General features: G+C 30.7%; 1 protein-coding gene across 12 annotated transcripts in view; it reads left to right on the plus strand.

Moving 5' to 3' along the window:
- Nucleotides 1-21,296, plus strand: part of spen (spen family transcriptional repressor split ends) — a 131,177-nt gene continuing 109,881 nt past the window's right edge. For 5 of the 12 annotated variants that reach the window (XM_076405085.1, XM_076405594.1, XM_076405177.1 and 2 more), the window contains exon 1: nucleotides 86-457. In XM_076405085.1, coding sequence (XP_076261200.1) covers nucleotides 375-457 — 83 coding nt within the window. In that variant the 5' untranslated portion in view covers nucleotides 86-374. Of the gene's footprint in view, nucleotides 458-21,296 lie in introns of all 12 variants that reach the window. The other 7 variants (XM_076405682.1, XM_076405823.1, XM_076405920.1 and 4 more) reach the window with 4 other exon arrangements.

The following is a 21,296-nucleotide window of genomic DNA, read 5'->3' on the forward strand; positions in this document are numbered from 1 at the left end:
CAGTAGTAATAGGTACAGCTTGTGTTAACGATAACTGTATGCGAGAGGTGGCAACGTTGCGCGCAACGTATTTCGACCAGAGCATAGCATTCGGGTACGCGTCACCAGTACGTTGTGTGAATAGAACTAAAAGAAGTTAAAAAAGGCCCATTTGACGGGCGCAAAGTGCAAATTATTTTTTTAAGGGGAAATTAGTGAAAATCTGTGAAGAAAATTGGGTGTGCCGAGAGTCAGTGATGTGAAGTGCGATTTTAGTGTTGGTGGCGACAGAGGGTGAACCGGAGAGTGCAACATGAGGCGGTTGTGGTTTTCTGTGAAATAGTGTTTTAGTGCGTCCAAAAACAACGTTTCCTCAATGTGGTGTTCAGGGCACGATGGTCAGAGAGACTAGACATTTGTGGGTAGGAAATTTACCCGAGAATATTAGAGAAGATCGAATTCGTGAGCATTTTAAACGGTAATTATTTTGCTTAAAATATTTCTTAAATAATTCTGTTAATCGTTTACCATTTAACTACCTAATGTACTATACTAGTCCCTTAGTCCGTAGCCAAAGACAAAGTGATCTATATTGCAAATATTGTTGATTTTAATGTTCGATTTAAGTTCGATTCCCGGGTACACGAAATTAAATTAGATAATAAGGTAAATTACGAAACATGAAGTTTGTTGAGTATAATATAACTCCATATGGCTCATTGTATTGGTGGGAGTTACTATTTTGTTCAGGCTATATTTTCGAAATTGAACACTTCCAAATATTACAAATTTTTTATAAATCTATAAAAACCATTATGCATACATATACTAGTAAATGAAAAGAACATGTATTGTATACATTTCTTGTATTTTGTTGTAATGACATGTCGTATTTTGAATGAAAATTGTGGTTTCTAGGTAAAAAGAATACTGTTTTAGAGGAGTATGTGAACTATATATAAATAAACCATTTATAAGAAAAAAAACATTTAAAATCGTCTCATGTATCCAAACAATTATTTCTGACATGAGGAAGTGAGAAAAGAAGAGACAGAGATAGAACAAGACAAAAAAATATATAGGGAAAAAAAATCAAAACGTGGAACACGATTGTATGTTTTCACGTTCGATAGTAGACGACGTAATTCCGCAATGGATTTTTATTTGATCCCTCGTTTCAAAAACACTGTCCGTGGGCCGTACGGGGGTCCAATAAAAATAAGGGTTAATGCAAGTCTTATTGTTTTGAAGATGGTCGATTGGGGCGCTGGCTTGGCTTTGCCCGCCTTTTCAGAGCAATGAGATCTTATGTTCTTCACATGTGATTAAAGAAATATCGAATGGTATCTGTTTGCACAAGAATTTGGCAACAAAAATATCTCAAACTGATTCATAACTTTTTTTTGTTCATATATATATAAATATTTTTTTGTTAAATATCTAATAGTACAATGATTCTATGAAAAACTTGCAGAAATATAATTACTTGATATGATCTATATCACATAAATTTGTATACGGATTTTTGTCCCATTTAGTGGCCCAACAGATAAAATACTATAACAAAAGGATTTTTTACTATTTTTATTTCTTCCTGCTTTTCATTAGTATATTAGATATGTGCTTCTTAAAACTTAGAGATAATAAAATACCATTATGATTTAACCAATGATTATTAACATTTATTTAATAACTATATCAATATTAATAATTGTCATACAATAGAATATATCATTTATTCATATTTAAGTTCTATCTAATCTTTAAAAGCTTTAAAAACTACTATCCATTTAATTTTACGAACAATTATTGTATGTATTTAAATATAATTAAATATGTATTTAAGGTCCATCAGTCTCATTGTAATTACTTATTGTGCAGTAACGGAAGTTTCTTAATTTCTGTTAATTCGTACTTTAATCTAATTTTCCACATGTTATTTTAAGATTTTTGGCTATATATATATATATATATATATATATATATATATATATATATATATATATTATCAATAAAACTTCATACATTAAAGTTAAAAAAAACAATATTCTGGTATTAAAATATACATGACATGAAAAATCGATACTAATGAATTTCCTATATACTTTGGTTGTATTCCATTTTCCATTTTATGAATAATGTACTAGAGTTATTGCCGTTGATTGTTGATTTTCTGAATAGGATAAAAATGGAAATTTATCTTATTAATTTCTTGTTCGTTATTATTTATATTTATTTTTTATAAAGATACTTATAAAATACATATAATAATATATACATACTTTTCCATCATATTATTACTAGTAAAATTACATCTCATTATTTTACCTGTTAAAAAGTTTTATTGTTGGTATATCGAAATATTGAAATAATTGAAATTTAAGCTATATATAATTATTTTTAATTATAATTATTTATTCTTATAGGGAGTATTTAAATGCAATTTGGTATTATAGACCTTGGTTAATAGGAACACTATGGTAACAAGATCTGTTCAAACTTGTTGACTGTGTCGCAGTGCTAAATATCTTTACTGTTTAATACATTCGCAATCATTTGACATCTTGTCTTGTAACTGTTTAATTAATTAATGCAAAGGGCAAATTTACTTACTTGCCTTCGTCGTTAATCAAAGTTACTATATACGCTTCATGGAATATTTGGGATTATCTAAAAATAGGCTGTTGGAAAATACCATAAAAAAGATACATTATTTAACATATTATTTTATAATATTGACATCTTCATTCTAAATTTAGATTAATATTCTGTTACGATTTTTATTTTGCAGCCTAAATTATTTGTTAATTATGTTATCTATAAATCATATTTATAAACCGTTTACATTACATTTATTGAATTACTAATTTTTAATATTTATTATATAGTATAGTTGCACAAGATATTTTATTGTAAGTCGTATCACCTTATAGGATTGGAGATAATATTGATTTTGAATATGTTATTATTTTTTCAACAACTTTTTTTAACAAGTAAAGCTTGAAAATGCTAATTTCTTTTTTAGTTTATGTATATTATTTAAATATTTACATATGTTATATATTTTAGGTTTTTAAATGTGAACTAAAATATAAGAATACATTTTAATTATTAATTAACCTTTACATATAATAGATTTTTTAAACAATTGCTCTAATAGCTGCAGTTGTAGGTACCAGTAAAAGATTGAATTAATATATTATTAGTTTTAAATTATAAGGACCAGGACAATTGTTTGTATTGCCATACCCTTGACCTAACGTGGAAGGGGCTGTATCTAACAATGATTTAAAAATGCATCTAGTTGCGACTTGTATGCTAATTAATATATATACAACTTCCAAGAATAAAAATATATTTTTTTTAATTAAGGAGGGTGTGGCTGTTTGAGGTGTTAAGGAATTTATTTTATTTTTCAAAGGACCGTGTGCAATTATGTATGGATTATGATTGCTCAAACACATCCAACGGCTTCATACAGTTGCAGGAATCCGAGTTCAGAACCCATTCGTTTAAGAATGAATTTGTGTGTTGGTTATATTAATTTTTGGGTACATGTTGCAATTATTGGTGCAACTTGCAAGATATTGATGGAATAATGTCCTATTGTCATGATTTGTCATTTTTCATGATTTTATCTCATCGCAAAATATTTGATTTTTAAGTCAAAATTGGGGTTTTAGCAAACATTCTTTTTAAAAATTTTATGATTTGAAGGTGATCAGTCTTGTAATTCGCTGTGGTAATTTAGCATAAATGACTGAATACAAAACATGTTAACCAGATTCTAACCTTATTGGTATTAAATTCCTTTCATAATAATTTTAAATTCCATTATAGACTGTGGTTCTGTGTTCATGATAAATGTTTTAGAGTTTATGTCTCATGCTTGGACCTACTAAACAAAATTAAAGCATTGAAAAAAATAATGGTTTTACTCTGTCGAAATGCGAGCCGAATGTTTGTAGTTTTTAAATAGAAACGAACTATTGCAAAATATCGCGTCTGTATATACACACAGCGAGTGCATCGACCTCTTATTAGGAAAAGCTGTTGTGTGCTCGATAAAAGAACAATAAAAAAAGATAATTGCAAAGAGGCGTCATGGAAGCCACCGGTATTGTCTTCACTATGGGCTAATGCGGAATATTTAACGTTACCCCATTCATTGTATTTTAATTTTTGTTCGATTTACACGAATGCGTCAGCAATACCTTAGTCTTGTACGGTTTCAAATATTTTTTCTACTAGATGATGCTGTAATGTTATTTTTACATTTTTTCATCAGCTTATATTATAGAATTAATATTATTTAGAATTAACCATATCCGATGGGGGATTAAATCTTCAAATTTGGTGGTTCGTGGTTTGAAATCATTAAACAATCACAGAGTCAGATTAAACGGCTAAAAATGACTGAATACCTAATTCATTGATCATAGATTATTAGCATCGGGTTCTAACGATATATATGATGCTAACCAGGCTTTAAGCGTTTTAGATTGGTATCTATTTTAGGAGATTTATTAAAAACAAACGTATTAGCGTCTATGAATAGAAACAGGTCTATTTACATTTATCTATAAAAAAGTTCTACGTAAAATTTATATTATGGTTTAAAAAATATCGAATATTTTTAGTTTTTAGTTTATTTTTATGATACATGTTTCATAGCGTGATTCTCCACATTGTTATTCTGTATGCTATATTATTTTGATGAACTGTTTATACATATGCACATATCTTTTTGTTATGTAATTATTATCATCGAATTAATATTAATTTGAACCAATCTTCAATTAATTGTTATTAATAATGAATATAAAATAAATATAATTTTTCATTCAAAAAGGATAATATTTGTACATCATATATTTGTATAACACATTTCTTTAGTTCTTCAAAATATGTTATCAACTACGTCCTAGACCTTAATTTTATTATTCAAAACCATGTAACAAAAAAACATTAAACATTAAACAAAACAGTTTGGCTTGGTATCCTCAATAGTCAAGGAGATAGGACGGTTCCTTCTTCCTGTACTAGGTTCGAATCTCATCAGAACATCTAATTTATGATTGTAATTATGATCTTTTATAGGGAAGAGTTTGAAATTTAATTAGGAATAACCAGTCCATTCACGCCAGTAACTAGACTGGGATGGTTACTATATTGGTTACCATACTCACTCTAAGAAGTACTCATACTCACACTAAAAAGCCCTGAAAACTTTTAAAATATATTATATAATGTAGTTTCACAAACACAACTAAAATTTTACATTAACCAATTGAAATGACGAATGAATTTTAATAGACTTTGAATATATATACTTTAAAAATATATTACTTCTTAAGAGTATGTATAGGTTCGGGAACATTTCAGATTACTGCAACTGAAACAATTTTTGTAAGTTTTAATTTAATATGCTATAATATATATTAACTGATATGAACCAGTATAACCAATAAAAACTCTAACGTGAAAATTATAAAGGAATTTTTATGTTACCAAGATATATTTAGTTAATAGTAAGATATATTTTCTGTATAGTGTATGTATATTTTACTAGTCTTTATATGTGTATGCGTGTTGATTTTAGTTACTTTAATTTCGTAGATATTTTAGCGTTTGTATCACGTGATTGAAGAATCTTCCAAGGCTTACGTTTTAAAATAACAAAATGTTCTTTGTGTTTCCTATTATAGTTCACAGGCTAGAAAGTTGATGATACCTACGCAGTGTCACTTTCAAGAAATGTCCTCTAAACCCTGGAACTCCAAATGTCTTACATCACAGATTTACATAAGCGTTAACATTTCAAATCAAGAACAGACTTGTATAATACAACACTCTAAAACTGCGACGATTATGGACAAAGCTGTGATAAAATCACCGTTTTATTTTATTGGGAATGCCTTATAAGTTTTAATATGTTATGAGTAATATAAGCAGGTATATTTTTAAGTAAAAAAAAACGAAGAATTACCTTATGATGAAATGGACGATGGTCTTCGACCACAGAAAACGTGAGAGGTCAAGCAACCCACACGATCATCATTATTCGAACGAAACGATAGTGACGCCAAAAACGAGTTTTTCTTTTTTTGTTAATGACGGTTGTTGACAACGTGCTGTCTTTTTTATGGACGCAGCATATTGCCAGCGAGATTTTTGGGCATATGTAATTAGCTAGATAGGATGATCAACGGTACTTTAGAAGTATCTGTCGACAGAAAATCAAATACTTTTCTCGATTATTTCAGTTTTGTTTCTTTCGTTTTGATTGAGATGAACTGAATGACTATTGAATGTATATTTTTCAGTATTACCAAATGTATTATAAAGAGTAATACAATTGAGATGTACATTCCATTTCAAAATGTCTTTTCTTAATTTTTGAACGACAATCACTTTTTTTTACCCAAAGAGAGTTCTAAGGTATTATCTGTATTTTAGTTTATCAAATCATTTTATCTTTTTATCTGTTTTAATTTTTTTTTAACTTTGCTCTTCGTTTATTTTAGTGTGTGGGGTATTTTTCCTACTAAATATTTTAGCTTGGTACGTTGGAGAATTTTGTATTCAGTTAGTTCTCATTTTGTAATTATTATCGACATTTGTGCATTACTTCCAGATTTATTAGTATTATGACTACTATTTTTGCGCAGTCAGTAGTCACAAAATTTGTTTTTTTATCGATTAACTGTAAAAGCTTTAAAAGTTAAAAAGCAGCTGTGTGTTAAGTTTACACAATTTTATTTTCTATTTTGTTTTAAACAATATTTTTTTTAAGTATATTTTAAAGTCTTTTTACCGCCTAGGGTTTATCTGGGCTGGACCAACTATTGAACGTGGGCTCCGAACCGCGGTCCTCGGTTTTAAGCGGCGAATGACCAGCTTGGAGATCATCTCAGAAGATATCTGGTCTATCCAGACTGGTTACTGGTGTGATTGGTATCATTTTCCTTGTCGGATTTTGCACTCTTAGGGACAATAGTAATTATAAACAGGATTCGAACCCGTGGCTATCTCACCAGCAGCAGGATCGCCACAGCGCCAGCCAAGTCGACACAACATTTTTTTTATCTAAAATCTTTATTACACGATTTCTGAATACTATTTGATGTAGTAAAGGATAATTCTCCTAAATATTTTTTATAACAATTTATTACAATATTACTGACGCTGACAATAATAATACTTAATTTGTTTGGCAATATATTAAGGATCCCAAATATTCTAAGAATTTGACATTTTCTGTCTTTATTATATTTATTCGACGTCAGACAATTTTACCTGATCGTAGAGGCTCTTTACAAATTCATTTTGGTGTGAATTGCTTTGTAAGGCCTACAAATATTATTTTGCTTGTCACGTTATTTTTCAATAGATATTTTCTTAACAATGGATACCTTCTTAGGTTTATTCTGGGTATTTGAAAAGTCAGTTAAGTCTGATTGAAACATGTTTTCTTCTACCTATTCTACTTCTATAATTCGTATGTAACGTATATTCTTTTATATTTGATCGTAATATGCTTTTATTAATTTCAAGATTGTGAATTTAATATAGACTTGAATAAATAATTAATAATTAAATTCCAATAATAAATTATTGTGATTAATACTTAAAGTTTTTATTTATGTTTCATCACAATTCATCTTTATGTAATAAAAATAAAATTATTTAAACAATCATAAATATTTAAAATATACCAGTGTCTGTTTTTTTGCGTATATAATTGCCGAGAATACCGTTAAGAATCCTACGTTAGGGGTTGGGGTCGTTCTCTGAACAATGGTTTGGGATTTACTAGGTAGTCAAATAAGGGGTCTTATTGTGCTCGAGAGCTAGAGATCGTCTAGTACACCCATTCCTTGAAATCGCCAGATGAAAATTAGTTTATTGTCCTTAGCTCAAAAAATAATGCTGTATATTTTTGGATACCTAGAATTATTAACTTGTTGAAATTGTACAGCAATGTGAACAAACATTATATAAAATTGAATGTATCAAAAAGCCTTGTATGTAGAAATACCAGACTTCCTTAAAAAAATTTAAAATTTAAAATAAAAATTTGAAATTTTTATTGAATTTGATATTCGCTGAATATCGTAATGACATAAAAGTTTTAATATCATAGAAGATAAAGGAAACCGCAAATACCCATTAGCCGAACACCATGTCAACTTTTTCTTTACATTCCGACACTCCCCATCGGGACTTTTCTTCGTTAGGCTGGCATTTACTGAACTGACGCTAGCGCTGTGCTCTATCACGCTAATGGCGACCGACTTCAATTTCAGCACGTTCGACATACGTTCACCCGTCGATCCATAGTGACTGTTTTGAATCCGAATTGAAAATGCTTTTCTTTTTGTCAACTAGCCGACACCGAATGCGAATCGTCAACTATATGTGTTGGTCGATTTTTATGTAATATTGCGCAACGTTTCATCCGGTCCCATGTGAATATTCACAGCTTTTTTTTCAGATCATCAACAAATGGTGTTAAAGTTTCTAGTAATTACAATATATATTTTTATAGAAATGCCTTAAGCACTTTCTCGTAATAATAACTTAATTTTCGGTAATAATAAAGATTCTAGTTTTTGATATAATTTTTTATAGATATAGTTTTGATTGAGTTTTCAAATAAACGTTTATATTAAAAACTGAAAAAACATACACGTACAAACAAACTTGAAAAATCACTTGTAATTATAATTGGTAACTCATAATTATCAAGTACCAAAACTCCAGTAAGAAAATTTAAATTTCAAATTGTTATATATAACAAATGTAATTAGAAAAAAGTATTTGTATATGTACATCAAAATAATTTTAGTGTTTTTTTTTAATAAAATACTCTCCAAATCTTTTTCCATCCATCTTATATACTCTTCTACATACTCTATATACTCCTCTAATAAGTCCAAATAAAGAAAACGTAAAGTTCACCAAACTACATACCAACATGTTTTGGGTTAGTTGTGATTCAATATCTGCAGCTTTGCTTTGAAGATTACATTATTTGGCCTATGTCGCCAAGAAGAAAAGCATTGCATTTGAAAGACCTCTTCTTACGAAGTTTACATATGCCACACTGTAACAGAGTCCAAGTTTTGGAGCCATACAGAGCCATTTGTAATTGATTTGTAATTAATTAGTAATTTTAATACTCCCTCTCTGTCACGCTCACTGATCACAAGTGCCTAAACTATTGTACTGGCTCCAACTGTATCTTTTGAGATTTACAACCACAGTTTGAATACATTTTTTCTTCATAATTAAGCGAAACGTCAATGCGTTACTTATTCAACTTACGTTTTCTTTCTTTGAAGTAGTAGGTGCAAGTTGTGGCGTTGGTTGAGACAATTGCATGCAATTGTAGAACTGTTTTTGTAATTGATCACCCCACTTCAGTCAATAGTCCTAAGAAAATTGGCATATTTAGTATTAATATTGTGCGATACTTTTTCAGTCATTTAAAATATTTTGTCCTGATTTATAGGTTTAAAATATTAAAATCAATATAGCATTCCGAATATTTTTAAGCGGACAGGAAATCGATGTCTATTTGGGATATCACCGAGGAGCTTGGAGTGTTTATGAAAATATACTGTAGTATATCACTGTAGATAGTGTGACTTATACACTGTAGTGTGATATTGTAGTATATTGAATAGATATGATCAACTTATATGATTTCTCTAGTTACGCATAAGGAAGAAGTTCAACAGAGTTAAATCAGGCCAAAAAGTTATGAAGAACCAGTGCTATGCCACGGCGCATTGTTTTGAAAAAACGTCGTCTGGTTTGGTTTGGTTTGGTCTTAAAACTGCTTATTAACTATTATTATGCTAATTAAACTGCCAAATTATATACGTATAATTTGAAAGCAATAAAAAGTGACATTAAAACAGATAAGTTTTAAATTATTACACTCAAATCTTAGATTAACATTTAGTTAAAGTTAATCAAATATATTTAGTATAAATAAAAATAGCTGAAAACATTTCTAGTTAAATTTTGACACAGTGTCTTTCATTGACTTTCTAAGTATGCACAACTGAGCTGAGATCAATGGTCTTGATTATTCATTTTTCTAACAAGTCCATCCCATACTAATTCGATAGGAGAAAGAGAGAGAGAGGCCTGACGAAAATGTATTCGTTTCGTTGTTACTTTTAGGAACCTCTATTGTTGAATAACTTCAGCCAATTATATTTACTCTAGAAAATATTGAATTTTCTTTTATAGCATTTTCAGACAGCATTTATTCGGTTTTCCATCAATTTTAATCATATGGTTTATTACCAAAGCATCAGTACTAGGGATGCAGAATAAATATTTTCTGAAAAAATATCGATATTTTTGGCCGATATATCGATATTCTTAGCCGATATATCCTCAAAATAAATTAAATATAATTTTTAATAAACCTTTAAAATTGGTACTTAATAGGTTTGGTGAATTTTGGTACATGGTTTTAATGTCCAGCAAAAATATCACTACTTTTGAAATATTTAGAAAAAATATATATCTTTTTAAGCTAATATTTTACTATTTTTATTTTTCCTTTAAAATATCCATATATATTTTATACTTGCAAAAAATATATCGATGTTTTTTTAAAAATCGAAAACCATATATCGATTTTTTTTCGGTGGCTAACACCCTAATCTATACCACCACTATGCTTAACAGTCTGCACAGGCACGGTGTTAAATGCGTTTGTTAGATTCAAAAATCTGAAATTTAGCCTCATACGGCTATAGGACAGTTTTTTTCGTCCAGTTTTTGTGTGTTTTAGTCCTCTCCACTCTATGTTTCTTATAATTGTAATAATAAGAGTAGTAATTTCGTTTTTTTGTCTGTTAAGCATCCTCTCAGGCTAGCAGACAGTAAACGGTATTTTTACAGTAGTAGCTGAAACTGGCTTTTGATTTAAAGTAGCGGCAATTTGAGACACAGTTAAACGTCGACTTCATTACCGTAACATTTTTCATTACATCAATAAATATATCTTCCTGCTTTGTTATAGATTTGGGTTCATAAAGAGAAGTCCAGATCTCTTCCGGTCTTGATTTCCTTCAGTGGTCCGTTTTCGTGGAAACATGAAACTACGACCTTATTTTCAATTTGGCGCATAGAATATTCTTTCTAGCTCAAAATATAAACATCATCCCATAGTTAAGGGAAATTAGTATCCTTTTTGCCATTTTGTGGCCTTATGGACTGTTGTAACTATTACATGAACATCACAAATCACACTGAATTCTAAATTGATAGTTTTTGAAATTATAAATCCATATTTAAAATATTAGAATACATTTAATACAAAAGACTAAAACCTCCAGTTCTAAGAAGCACGATCGTAAAAATAATAAGCTCCAATGCCAGCGTATTTATTTAAAGGTTTATTGCAGAATGTTTTATGTCAACTCAAAATGTTTCTCACATTTTGATCGGTAGTATACCTTGTTGATATTTTGGTCTGATGGAAGGTTTTCATAGTAAACAACACCCTCATTTTTACATCTTACTATTTATTGATCATATAACTATTTCAATTAAGTTAAAATATTGTTTTAGATTTCATTGTTTTCAAATATTCCTGAAAAATGTAAACGTACTCCTCCTAATAACTGAATTTCTTGTTTCTAAACCAAGTTTTCACTATTAAAAATACAAGAGAAAGTAATGTTATTTATTGCTTTCAACAGAAATATTAGGCAGACGTTGAACATCTTCAATGATGGTTATTTTTTCATAAGTATATTCAATGTACAAAATGATCAATTTAATCCATTTAATAAATACGAGTTAAAGATAATTAGAGTACAATATATAAAGTTAAGACTAGTTTAGTGCATATTAAAATAATAAATTGTCATTGTGTAGCGTTAAATTTACTTTTAAATTGGTTCAGTTTTTTTTTATTATTCATATAAAAGGAAATTAGATATTAATAAATAGATATGGACGCTGTATAACGGCATTTTTATAGGTGCCCGAAACAAAAAAATGTTACGCAAGCTGAAAAAATAATTCAGTTTTGATTATGAATAAATTGTTTCTATGCTGTTGGTAAAGTGGGTTAGAAAAAGGTGGTTAGTGATAAATTGGTCCATGCAACACAATGGCGTCTGAACGAAATAGTTTGTCTGTATAAAGTGGGCGACGAGTATCATTGAAATAATAAGCCACTGATTGTAGGAGTATTGGTGTTTGTGAGAAAACATAAGCACTCCATGTTGAAGGCCAGAAAATAGTTACGCAAATGAGTGAGTGATGAAATGCGTATTTTTTAAGGTTTAATTTAAAATGTTATAATAATCTAGATTTGCACTATTTCTGATGCAATTGTTTCGATATTGCATTTAAATATAGCTTAGTGGTAATATCCCGAACCAACGTGAATTTTTTTACTAGTACGTGATATAATGTTTTAACTTCCATAGATTGAAACAAATCATAGTTTAATGTCAATGATATGAAAATGGTCTTTAGAACAATCTAATATGCAATATGCCACACCATTTGATGTGTCTCAATATTTATCAATATTTTGTAACCTCAGTTCATTATTTTTATAAGTTATATATTGATAAGTTTTGATCGTTCTGATATTTATTATTATTATATTGTCATACTTTTTTTCGTGTTTATATGTTTACGTTCTTATTAGATGGTCATTTAAATATTATTCTTTATATATATATATATATATATATATATATATATATATATATATATATATATATATATATATATATATATATAACTATAGGATAATTACTTAACATTATGCTTACTGTTAGAATATTCTGTTCTGAAGAATAATATTTAAATGACCATCTAATAAGAACGTAAACATTACAACACGAAAAAAAGGATGACAAATAGAAAATGGAAAATAGAACCAATACACAATTTTACTAGAGAAATACTATTAATTAAAAGTGATACAGTAATGTTAGTTTGATATAAAGTAATTTATCGAAAATCCATTCCTTAGATAATATCAAGAAACGGATCTTTTAATAAATTATAATTTGTCAGAAAAATTCGTAAAGAACTATACAAATATAACAAGAAGTCATCCCACCAATTTGCTGAAAAATTAAATATTCTTTGGATACCGTAAACTTAATACCTTAGAAGCTAATTTATTCTCATACGAATATCCGTTTTTACTATTGTCTTGATGGAATGGGTCCAATTTACCATCTATTAGTACTCCATTTTTCTCTTTTCTCTTCTTTTGTTGTTTTGTTTTATTTTAGTTTTATTTTCTCCAACTAGTCTTTGTCTGGATTGGATCTATCTTAAAACGGAGGCTCTCTGATTACGATTGACCAACTTAAAGTTTATCCCAGAAAACATATAGATTTACTAAATGTACATGTAAACAAATTTACATCCATAGCCTGGCAGAATTCGAACTGGAGATTATTGTTAGGTGCAGGTATCATCATTAATCAAAATATTTTCGATGTGGCTTTATCAGCGACCCAATCAACGGTTCTTTTTCGTGCTTCTTTTCCACATTTTAAACCATGCGCTAGCTAATCAAGCCATGCTGCATTGATTTGAACAAGTCAAGATTAGAAAGCGCTATGTTTGGTGAGTACGCTGGGTGTGGCAGAACCCCAATTCGAACTATAACAGGATTGTAAGCTTAATATATGTGACTGAGCGTTGTCATATAAGAGGATGACTTTGCGTTTATTACCTGCTATTTCTGGACTTTTTTACAACGTCGGTAGTCATCTGCAATAAGACTTCCATTCTATTTTATCAGCTTAATTTTTTGTTTTACGTTGCTGAACCAATGTAGACTTAACATGGCCATGAATATTTCGTTTCGGTCAATGTGGATTGCTCTCCAAGACTTTACATTATATTTTATTTACTTTATATTAGATTTATATCAAACTAACATTACTATATCATTTTTTGTTTTAATAGTATTTCTGTAGTAAAATTGTGTATTGGTTCTGTTTCTATATATATAAAACTATAGAATAACTATAGTCCAAATTTTTGCGGCTACTATTGTCGTAGCAGGTCCATTTTTCATCGTGAATTGAGAGACGCTACCAAAAACTCTTCTATACTTTTCTTTCTCATTGGCATAAAATTGATTCTTTCAAGTCGTTAAACCGACTCTAAGGTAATACAAAATTCAACTTTAAATTAAAAAATACAACAATGAGTTAACACTGAATAACTGAACAACATTGAAAATTGTTCTCTTATTTTAAATAAATTTTCTGTGTTGTGTCCATCGTTTGGCTTGAGCTTTGCCTTATTATATATTTTATTTATTATTTCTCTATTACGAACTCAATCCCTTTGACCATATTACTTTTACCAATTGAGAAACTTTCTTAATAGATTTCGTTTATCAGGAAAACGAATAATATAAGAAGCTAAGCTCTACTAAAAGGCGGACCCTGTTTTTCTATGACAACCGTTATCGATGGAGGACGCGCACTATAACGAGCTACCCTCACGATGTAGGCGCTACTCCACCCATTGCGCCCGAGGGGTGACGGCTGCTATTTTTACCCCTCACAAATGAAAACGACCACATTAGTCATTGGGGTGCAACTGTTTTGCACAATTTAAAATTCTAATTAAGAGGTGGTTATGAATTGATGTTCTACCTGGAACACCTTGTTTCCGTTTTACATTATATTCGCTTAAAAATTGTGTTATTGTTGGTTACATTATCTATTTTATTTTATATTTCAGTATATAATAATCAGATATATTCTCTTGAAAGAGTTCGTATTCGTTTTTTTTTGTAGGGATGAAAACATAATTTTATTTTACTTAAATAATTTCATTTTAAGAATAAAAAGTAGTGAAGTGTTTGTAGGGATGCCGAAAATATCGATAATTTTGTTGACCGACATTATTTTAAAAGAAAAAATTAATAAGAAAGTTAATTTTTAATCATTTAATATTCATTATCGATATTTTTTAACGCGTTTAGAAATATCTTTAATATTAGGAATGCGGAAAAAATATCGATATTTTTCTCCTACCCGACATCTCTTTATGTTTAAATGGGCTGCCGATCAGTTCGTATTTTAATCTAATCTTAATTAAAATTAATTTCCCGTAAACGCACTGTCATTCAATTATATGAATTATGAATATGTGGAGTTTATTATTTTTAAGGAAATATTCAAATGTAGATATTTGAAAAATTATATTTTTTCATATTTTTAAATGTGAACTCTTTAAGAATATGTCCTTAAAAGGACTTTCAGAATTTAATTTTTTTTTCGGAGATATAGCTGTTTTAGTGACGCAGCATCTAAAATTTAAGACATTTTTCTCGAAACTACTTTTTTCGAGAAGGATTTCAACCTTCTCAAGTATCTACCTGATATAATATCGCAAGTTTTACTGCAACCGATTTACTTGAAATTTGGTGTAAGCCTTCTTTATACTGTACGTTTTTGTATAAATAATAAAATTATGTAGTACAAAATGTGTCTGATAATTAAATTAGGTTTTCTTGTATGCTACTTTTTATGATCTTGGGGCTATATATCAGTTTTAAGTGATGTTTTAATTTGAGGCTTTATTATGAAAAATCGGCACAATATATTTTATTCAAAGTATTGTCCGTTAATAGCCGCTACTTTTACTCATCTTTCAGGCAATTTATGGATTTCATCTAGAAAGAATGATGTGTTTTTGAGGCTACTCACGAGTCAACCCATTATTTTGTATCTTCACAAGAAGTGAATTGCTATTAATATATAACAAGTAGTTATCAGAAGGAAGAAGGTCTGGAGAATACAAAGGGTAGGGTAGTCATTCCCATTGTAATGTTTCCAAATGTGTTTTTATCGTTTTTTTTTGGGAAATTTTTGTGTCTTTGCTCATATTCCGGCCATTTTTCGCGCAATACTCGACTCAATTGCAGTCGATAGCAATCCCCATTGATGGTATCATTAGATTTTAGCAGCTCATAGTATACCACACCAAGTTGATCCTACCAAATACAGAGCATTAGTTTGGAGCCATGTATAGCCGATAGCTTAGCTGTTGTTGTTGATGCATGATCAGCAGGTGGTCGTCATGATTTTTTCGGTTTGACTAATCGCAATGCATCCATTTTTCATGGCCAGTAATAATACGATGCAAAAATCCGGTATTGCCGTTGAAGCAGCAATTCACATATGATCAAAGGCTTTTCAATTCATGCGGCACAAAATATACAAGCTTTTGAATCAATCCCATGTTCTTCAAGCGATTGGATTTCTTGTGTTGCTCTCAACAATTCTGAATATTCTACATTTTACACAGATCGAGTAATGCCTTCAACTCACCAGTTTTAAAACGCCGAAATCAGTATTCACATATTGAAATTGATACGAGCCATTGAAATGCCGTAAGCTTCGCATCGAATAATGACACCGAAAATGCGATTTACTTGGTACAAATTCAGACATTTTCAACGCACAGAAAAAAATTTGTTTGACACACACTGAAAAATTAACAGGAATTAATGAGTTCAACATAAATTAACAAAGGGTTACAAATGTACCCGATACGATTTAATACACAGTAACATCATTAATTAATAGGCGTAATAATATGTGTTAGATTATCTATAAATACAGGATGCAATAAATTGTTCATAGAATAGCTAAAATTTAAAGTGTTTTTTAATAAGCTACTTTAAACAATCAATAATTAAAATCGTTTGTGTCCAATAAATTTGTTTCATAATCCAATTGGTATTTTTTCGTAATTGTTGAAATGTCGCACTTCTCCAAATATTAATTTCTTAATATCAATATCCTAACCGACATCATCCATTAGTGGAGCTTCACCGGCAACTTCGTGCGAAAGAAAAGCGACCGGTATCTGTCGCGCAATTCCTAAAATCCAAACCAGTTTGGGATGGCCTTTGGTTTTCGTGGTTTGGTGGTGTGTCGAAAAACTTGTCGTCTAGCGATGAAAACGTCGGCTGCCAGGATGTGATCGTGGTTTCAGCTTTCGTCTCATTTTTGTTGTCGCGCGTAATATTAGTAGGGAGCGTTGGGGTGTTCAGCCGTCAGCGACTACAAGAAACTGGATACTTTAAGTCGGCTTGCACTTTTTCTTGTCGTCTGGTGTATATTATAGGATCAGTGTAATGTTTTCGTAATGCAATATTCCCTAGTGCATATATATAAGTTATAAAAAAATTATTTTGCCTTAAAATTATCTTATTTTACAGCTGAATCATATTCAAATGTAAATGTAACCCTATATCTAAATACAAAATAATATGTAGTCACTAATACACAAGGAAAACGGTTTGATCTCATTCATGACCTCTCTTAATCTGACGAAAATGTGCATCGCACTGTAGACGTTATCACTAGATGCCTGGAAAATGGACTCTACTGCTATGCTGCCTTTTTGAACATAAGTCAAGCCTTTATTAAAATCTGGCAAGATGGACTAGCATACAAACTAAAATAAAACGCTTCCACATTCATATTACCAGATACTCTCACACTACCTCAATCGAAGGAACTTCATGATTAAGTGTAATTATTCTTAATCGAATATACTACTTTACACGAAATACACTCGGGTGTTCTACAGTTCGCATAATATTAATTGCTTTAAAAGCAAAATTCAAATTGACACTATCGAATGTCCTTGAATTGAGTTGAAATAGGTGGATGGTAGTTATGAACGAAACAATTATTTCATAATATGGTTACTCTCGGTGCGGCATGTTACAAAACCTTCTTGACAATATATTTGAAATTATTTAAAAAGGTTAAATTTAAAAAAATTTAATTTATTTAAAAATTATTATCTTATATTTGTTCGCCAAACGTTAACTTTTGTTGCAACATGGAATTCGACCGTATACTAAAAATAATGTGTTCACTAAATACTAAAACTAAATAGGTCACTTTCCCATTGTAGAGGCTTAAATTTATTTAATAAATTACGAAGTCAAATATATATTGTGTATGTGAAATTAAAATTACTTTATTACTATAATTTTGCTTCCAATCGAATATTTAAAAATAATGTGATATTGAGGGAAATGTTTCCAAAAACTTATTCTATATTTATTACTCTTATTGGCTTACAATTCAGTACCAGTTTGTGTTTAAAATATACGAGGGTGGTTCAAATATGATGGAGACAAACACTGTAGATGGCGCGCATGTATGTTTTGAAGGTCGTGGCTTGAGTATGTGATAGCTGGGTCCCTTACAAACAGTGTGGCATAGTTTTCGTCGGAAGCGCATGTCTCACGCGCGTGCTACGACAATGAGTGAACGTCAAGTGCCGACCGCCGTAGCGCAACGTATTGTCTTTCGTTTTTTAATGTGGGAAGGCGTTAAAAACACGGAAATTTTTCTGCTTTTGAGAAATCAGTTCGGTAGTGAGTACCTGAGTAGGGCTGCCCTGTGTAAAAGGGCTAAAGTATTCAAGGATGACCGCGAAACTGCCGAGAAGGAGCCGCATGATCGTTGATCGCGAACCAGCATCACACCAGACAACATTCGCCGCGTAGAACGGCTCATTTTGAAGGACCGTAGGACGAATGTTCAGACATTTCGGCTGAACTCTGCATCAGTATTAGTAGTTTAGAGTCTATCATCCACGAACACCTTCAATATCGCAAAATAACGGCGCGATTGTTTCCTAAACTGTAGAACTTCGAGCAAAAATTTACGCTGTTGAAAGTTTGTCGCCGCTTGTTGACGCGATACGAGGCGGTGGAGGACGGGTTTTTAACGCGAATCTTCACTACGTACGAGATATGGGTACACTATTACACTCTCGAAAGCAAGATATCGTCTAAAGAGTGGAGGAAGGAGGAGGAAAGGGCGCCAGTCAAAGCGAAGACAACCAGGTCCGCGGGTAAGGTTCTGTGTACGGTGTTCTGGGACCGGCGGGGCGTGCTGTACGTCGATTTCCTGTGCACCCAACGTACCATTAATGCTGCATACTACTCTAACCTTCTGAAAACACACGTGAAACCCACTTATCGCTCGAAACGGAGGAGCATTCCTGCACGAAGTGCGATTCTTCAGGATAACGCGCGCCCTCATACGGCACGCCTCACGCTCGATACAATATCGGAATTAGGTTGGGAGGTACAGTCCGTATTTATCACCCTGTGATTACCACATGTTTGGAACACTGAAAGAAGCCCTTAGAGGTCAAAGATTCAACACCGACGACAAGGTAGGAACTCCTCTACGTGCACACATGGCTGTCCGAGTTGCCCAAGGAATTCTTCGATACCGGCATTAAAAAACTACCGGAAAGATGGATAAAATGCGTAACTAGTGAGGGGAAATACCTAGAAAAACTGTAAATTATTTCAATAGTAAATAAATGTGTCACAGTATCTGTCTCGATCATATTTGAACCACCCTCGTAAATCCAAAATTATGAAATTATCATTGAATACAGCAATTAGAATTATTGCTTGTTTATCCACAGAACTCCCCATAGTTACCAAATATCTATTTTGAAAGTAAAATCATAGTTCTTTATAAAATTTATAGAAATAATATGTAGAATAGTTAAGACTAATTTATTTCTTTTGAAAAAACGTATGAATTTATCACATTATATATATATATATATATATATATATATATATATATATATATATATATATATATATATGTGATATTATTTGCATAATTTTTGATCCTATAACATTTCTTCAGAAAAAAATTTAAACAATATATTTTTATATAGAATCGCCTGCGATATCATTTATTGGTGGATTTTTTTTTGTCATTTTTTGTTGACGTTGCTTTAATATTGAGCCATTGTTATTCATACAACAGTAGCTAGGGTTGATAAGATCATTGTCTCCACATTAGTTATTTAGCTAACCAAGAGTCTTGAAGAACTACTAAATATTAATATATCATAAGACAGTCAGTTCATTTTTATTATAATTTACAACTCTCAATAAACGTAGTATATTCCGTTCGTGACTTGATTTTTTTTACGAAACTAACTTGCCTTTTTACCAACTAAGAAAACCAGGGTTCTCGGAATTAAGCTTACTGACTGGCGATAAATCAACTTAGAGACCATCCCAGATCAAACAGAATGAATTCTGCTGGGTATGACCCAGCCAGCCTGGTTATTAGCGTGAATAGGATGATTTTCGTTGTCGGATTTTGCACTCTTGCTTTATGGACAATCACAATTAGAAATAATCAGACATAAATTTACAATTTGAACCCGTGACTATCGAAGCACTAGGGGGACCGACCCGTCCTTAACTACTGCCGCTACCGTCGGCCAAATTTGATTAAATTGCGTTCTATAAGGGTAAATGATCAATGTTTTAAGATACGAATCTCTGTTGTGTCTGGTTTGCCGCTTAGGCAATATTTACTAAATATAACGGTTAAAACAAACTCTGTTCCAGGAATACGACGCCTGACGCCAAAAACCTTCGATGATATCGATGCCTGTTTATAATTGAAAACATTATTTTTAAGCTTTGCGCGGGCGATCTACGCAAAACATACTCGAATACGTTTTATTTAAATTTTTTGGATTCGAAACAAACGTACTATTTTTTGGTCGTTTGTTTGTATTTTTTTTAGTTGTGTATCATTTTGTTTTCATTTATTATTTTACTGTACTAATATAATAATTCACTTTAAATTCACTCTGTTCATTTCATAGCAAATAGTTTCGAATTGCCACATATCGAACAGTTAATGATTTATAACTAGTTTTTGAAATAATCTGTATAGTCTTGAACCTTCTGGAAGAGTCAAAAGGGTGCATTTCCTTCTGTCAAACAAAAATTTCAGACACTATTTCAAACAATTCTACTTGATCATTTATTAATTCAATGTACCTTATGGCTTCCTAATTGTGGTTTCCAATTGTTTTGATAGACTAAACAAATGAAACTTAGAGATGGATTAACATCGAAGTCTCCTTGATTTATGAGGTTTCTTGTTCTTTTAATTCACTATCTCAGAACTCCTTCAGATATATTATATTTTGCTAAAAATTTTATTATATCATATATTAGCTTTTAAAGTAGAGCCTTTATATTTCCGATATATGGAATTTGAATTTAATACATAATAACATATTATTTAAAGACTCGCTACGTTTTAGAACACCATTTGCCTGCTTGTATGAAAATGTTTTCATAATTTATATGAGATTATCTAATGATTTACATATAATCTTAATCTTAGACTTTTTTTTGTAAAACTTCGATTGTTGGCTTACACGCGTGTTGCACTAATGCCTACGCTAAGCTT

This window comes from Rhynchophorus ferrugineus, unplaced genomic scaffold, assembly GCF_030347505.1.
Source record: "Rhynchophorus ferrugineus isolate W39M unplaced genomic scaffold, kcgeb_rfMv2 rfM1, whole genome shotgun sequence".
Lineage (NCBI taxonomy): Eukaryota > Metazoa > Arthropoda > Insecta > Coleoptera > Curculionidae > Rhynchophorus > Rhynchophorus ferrugineus.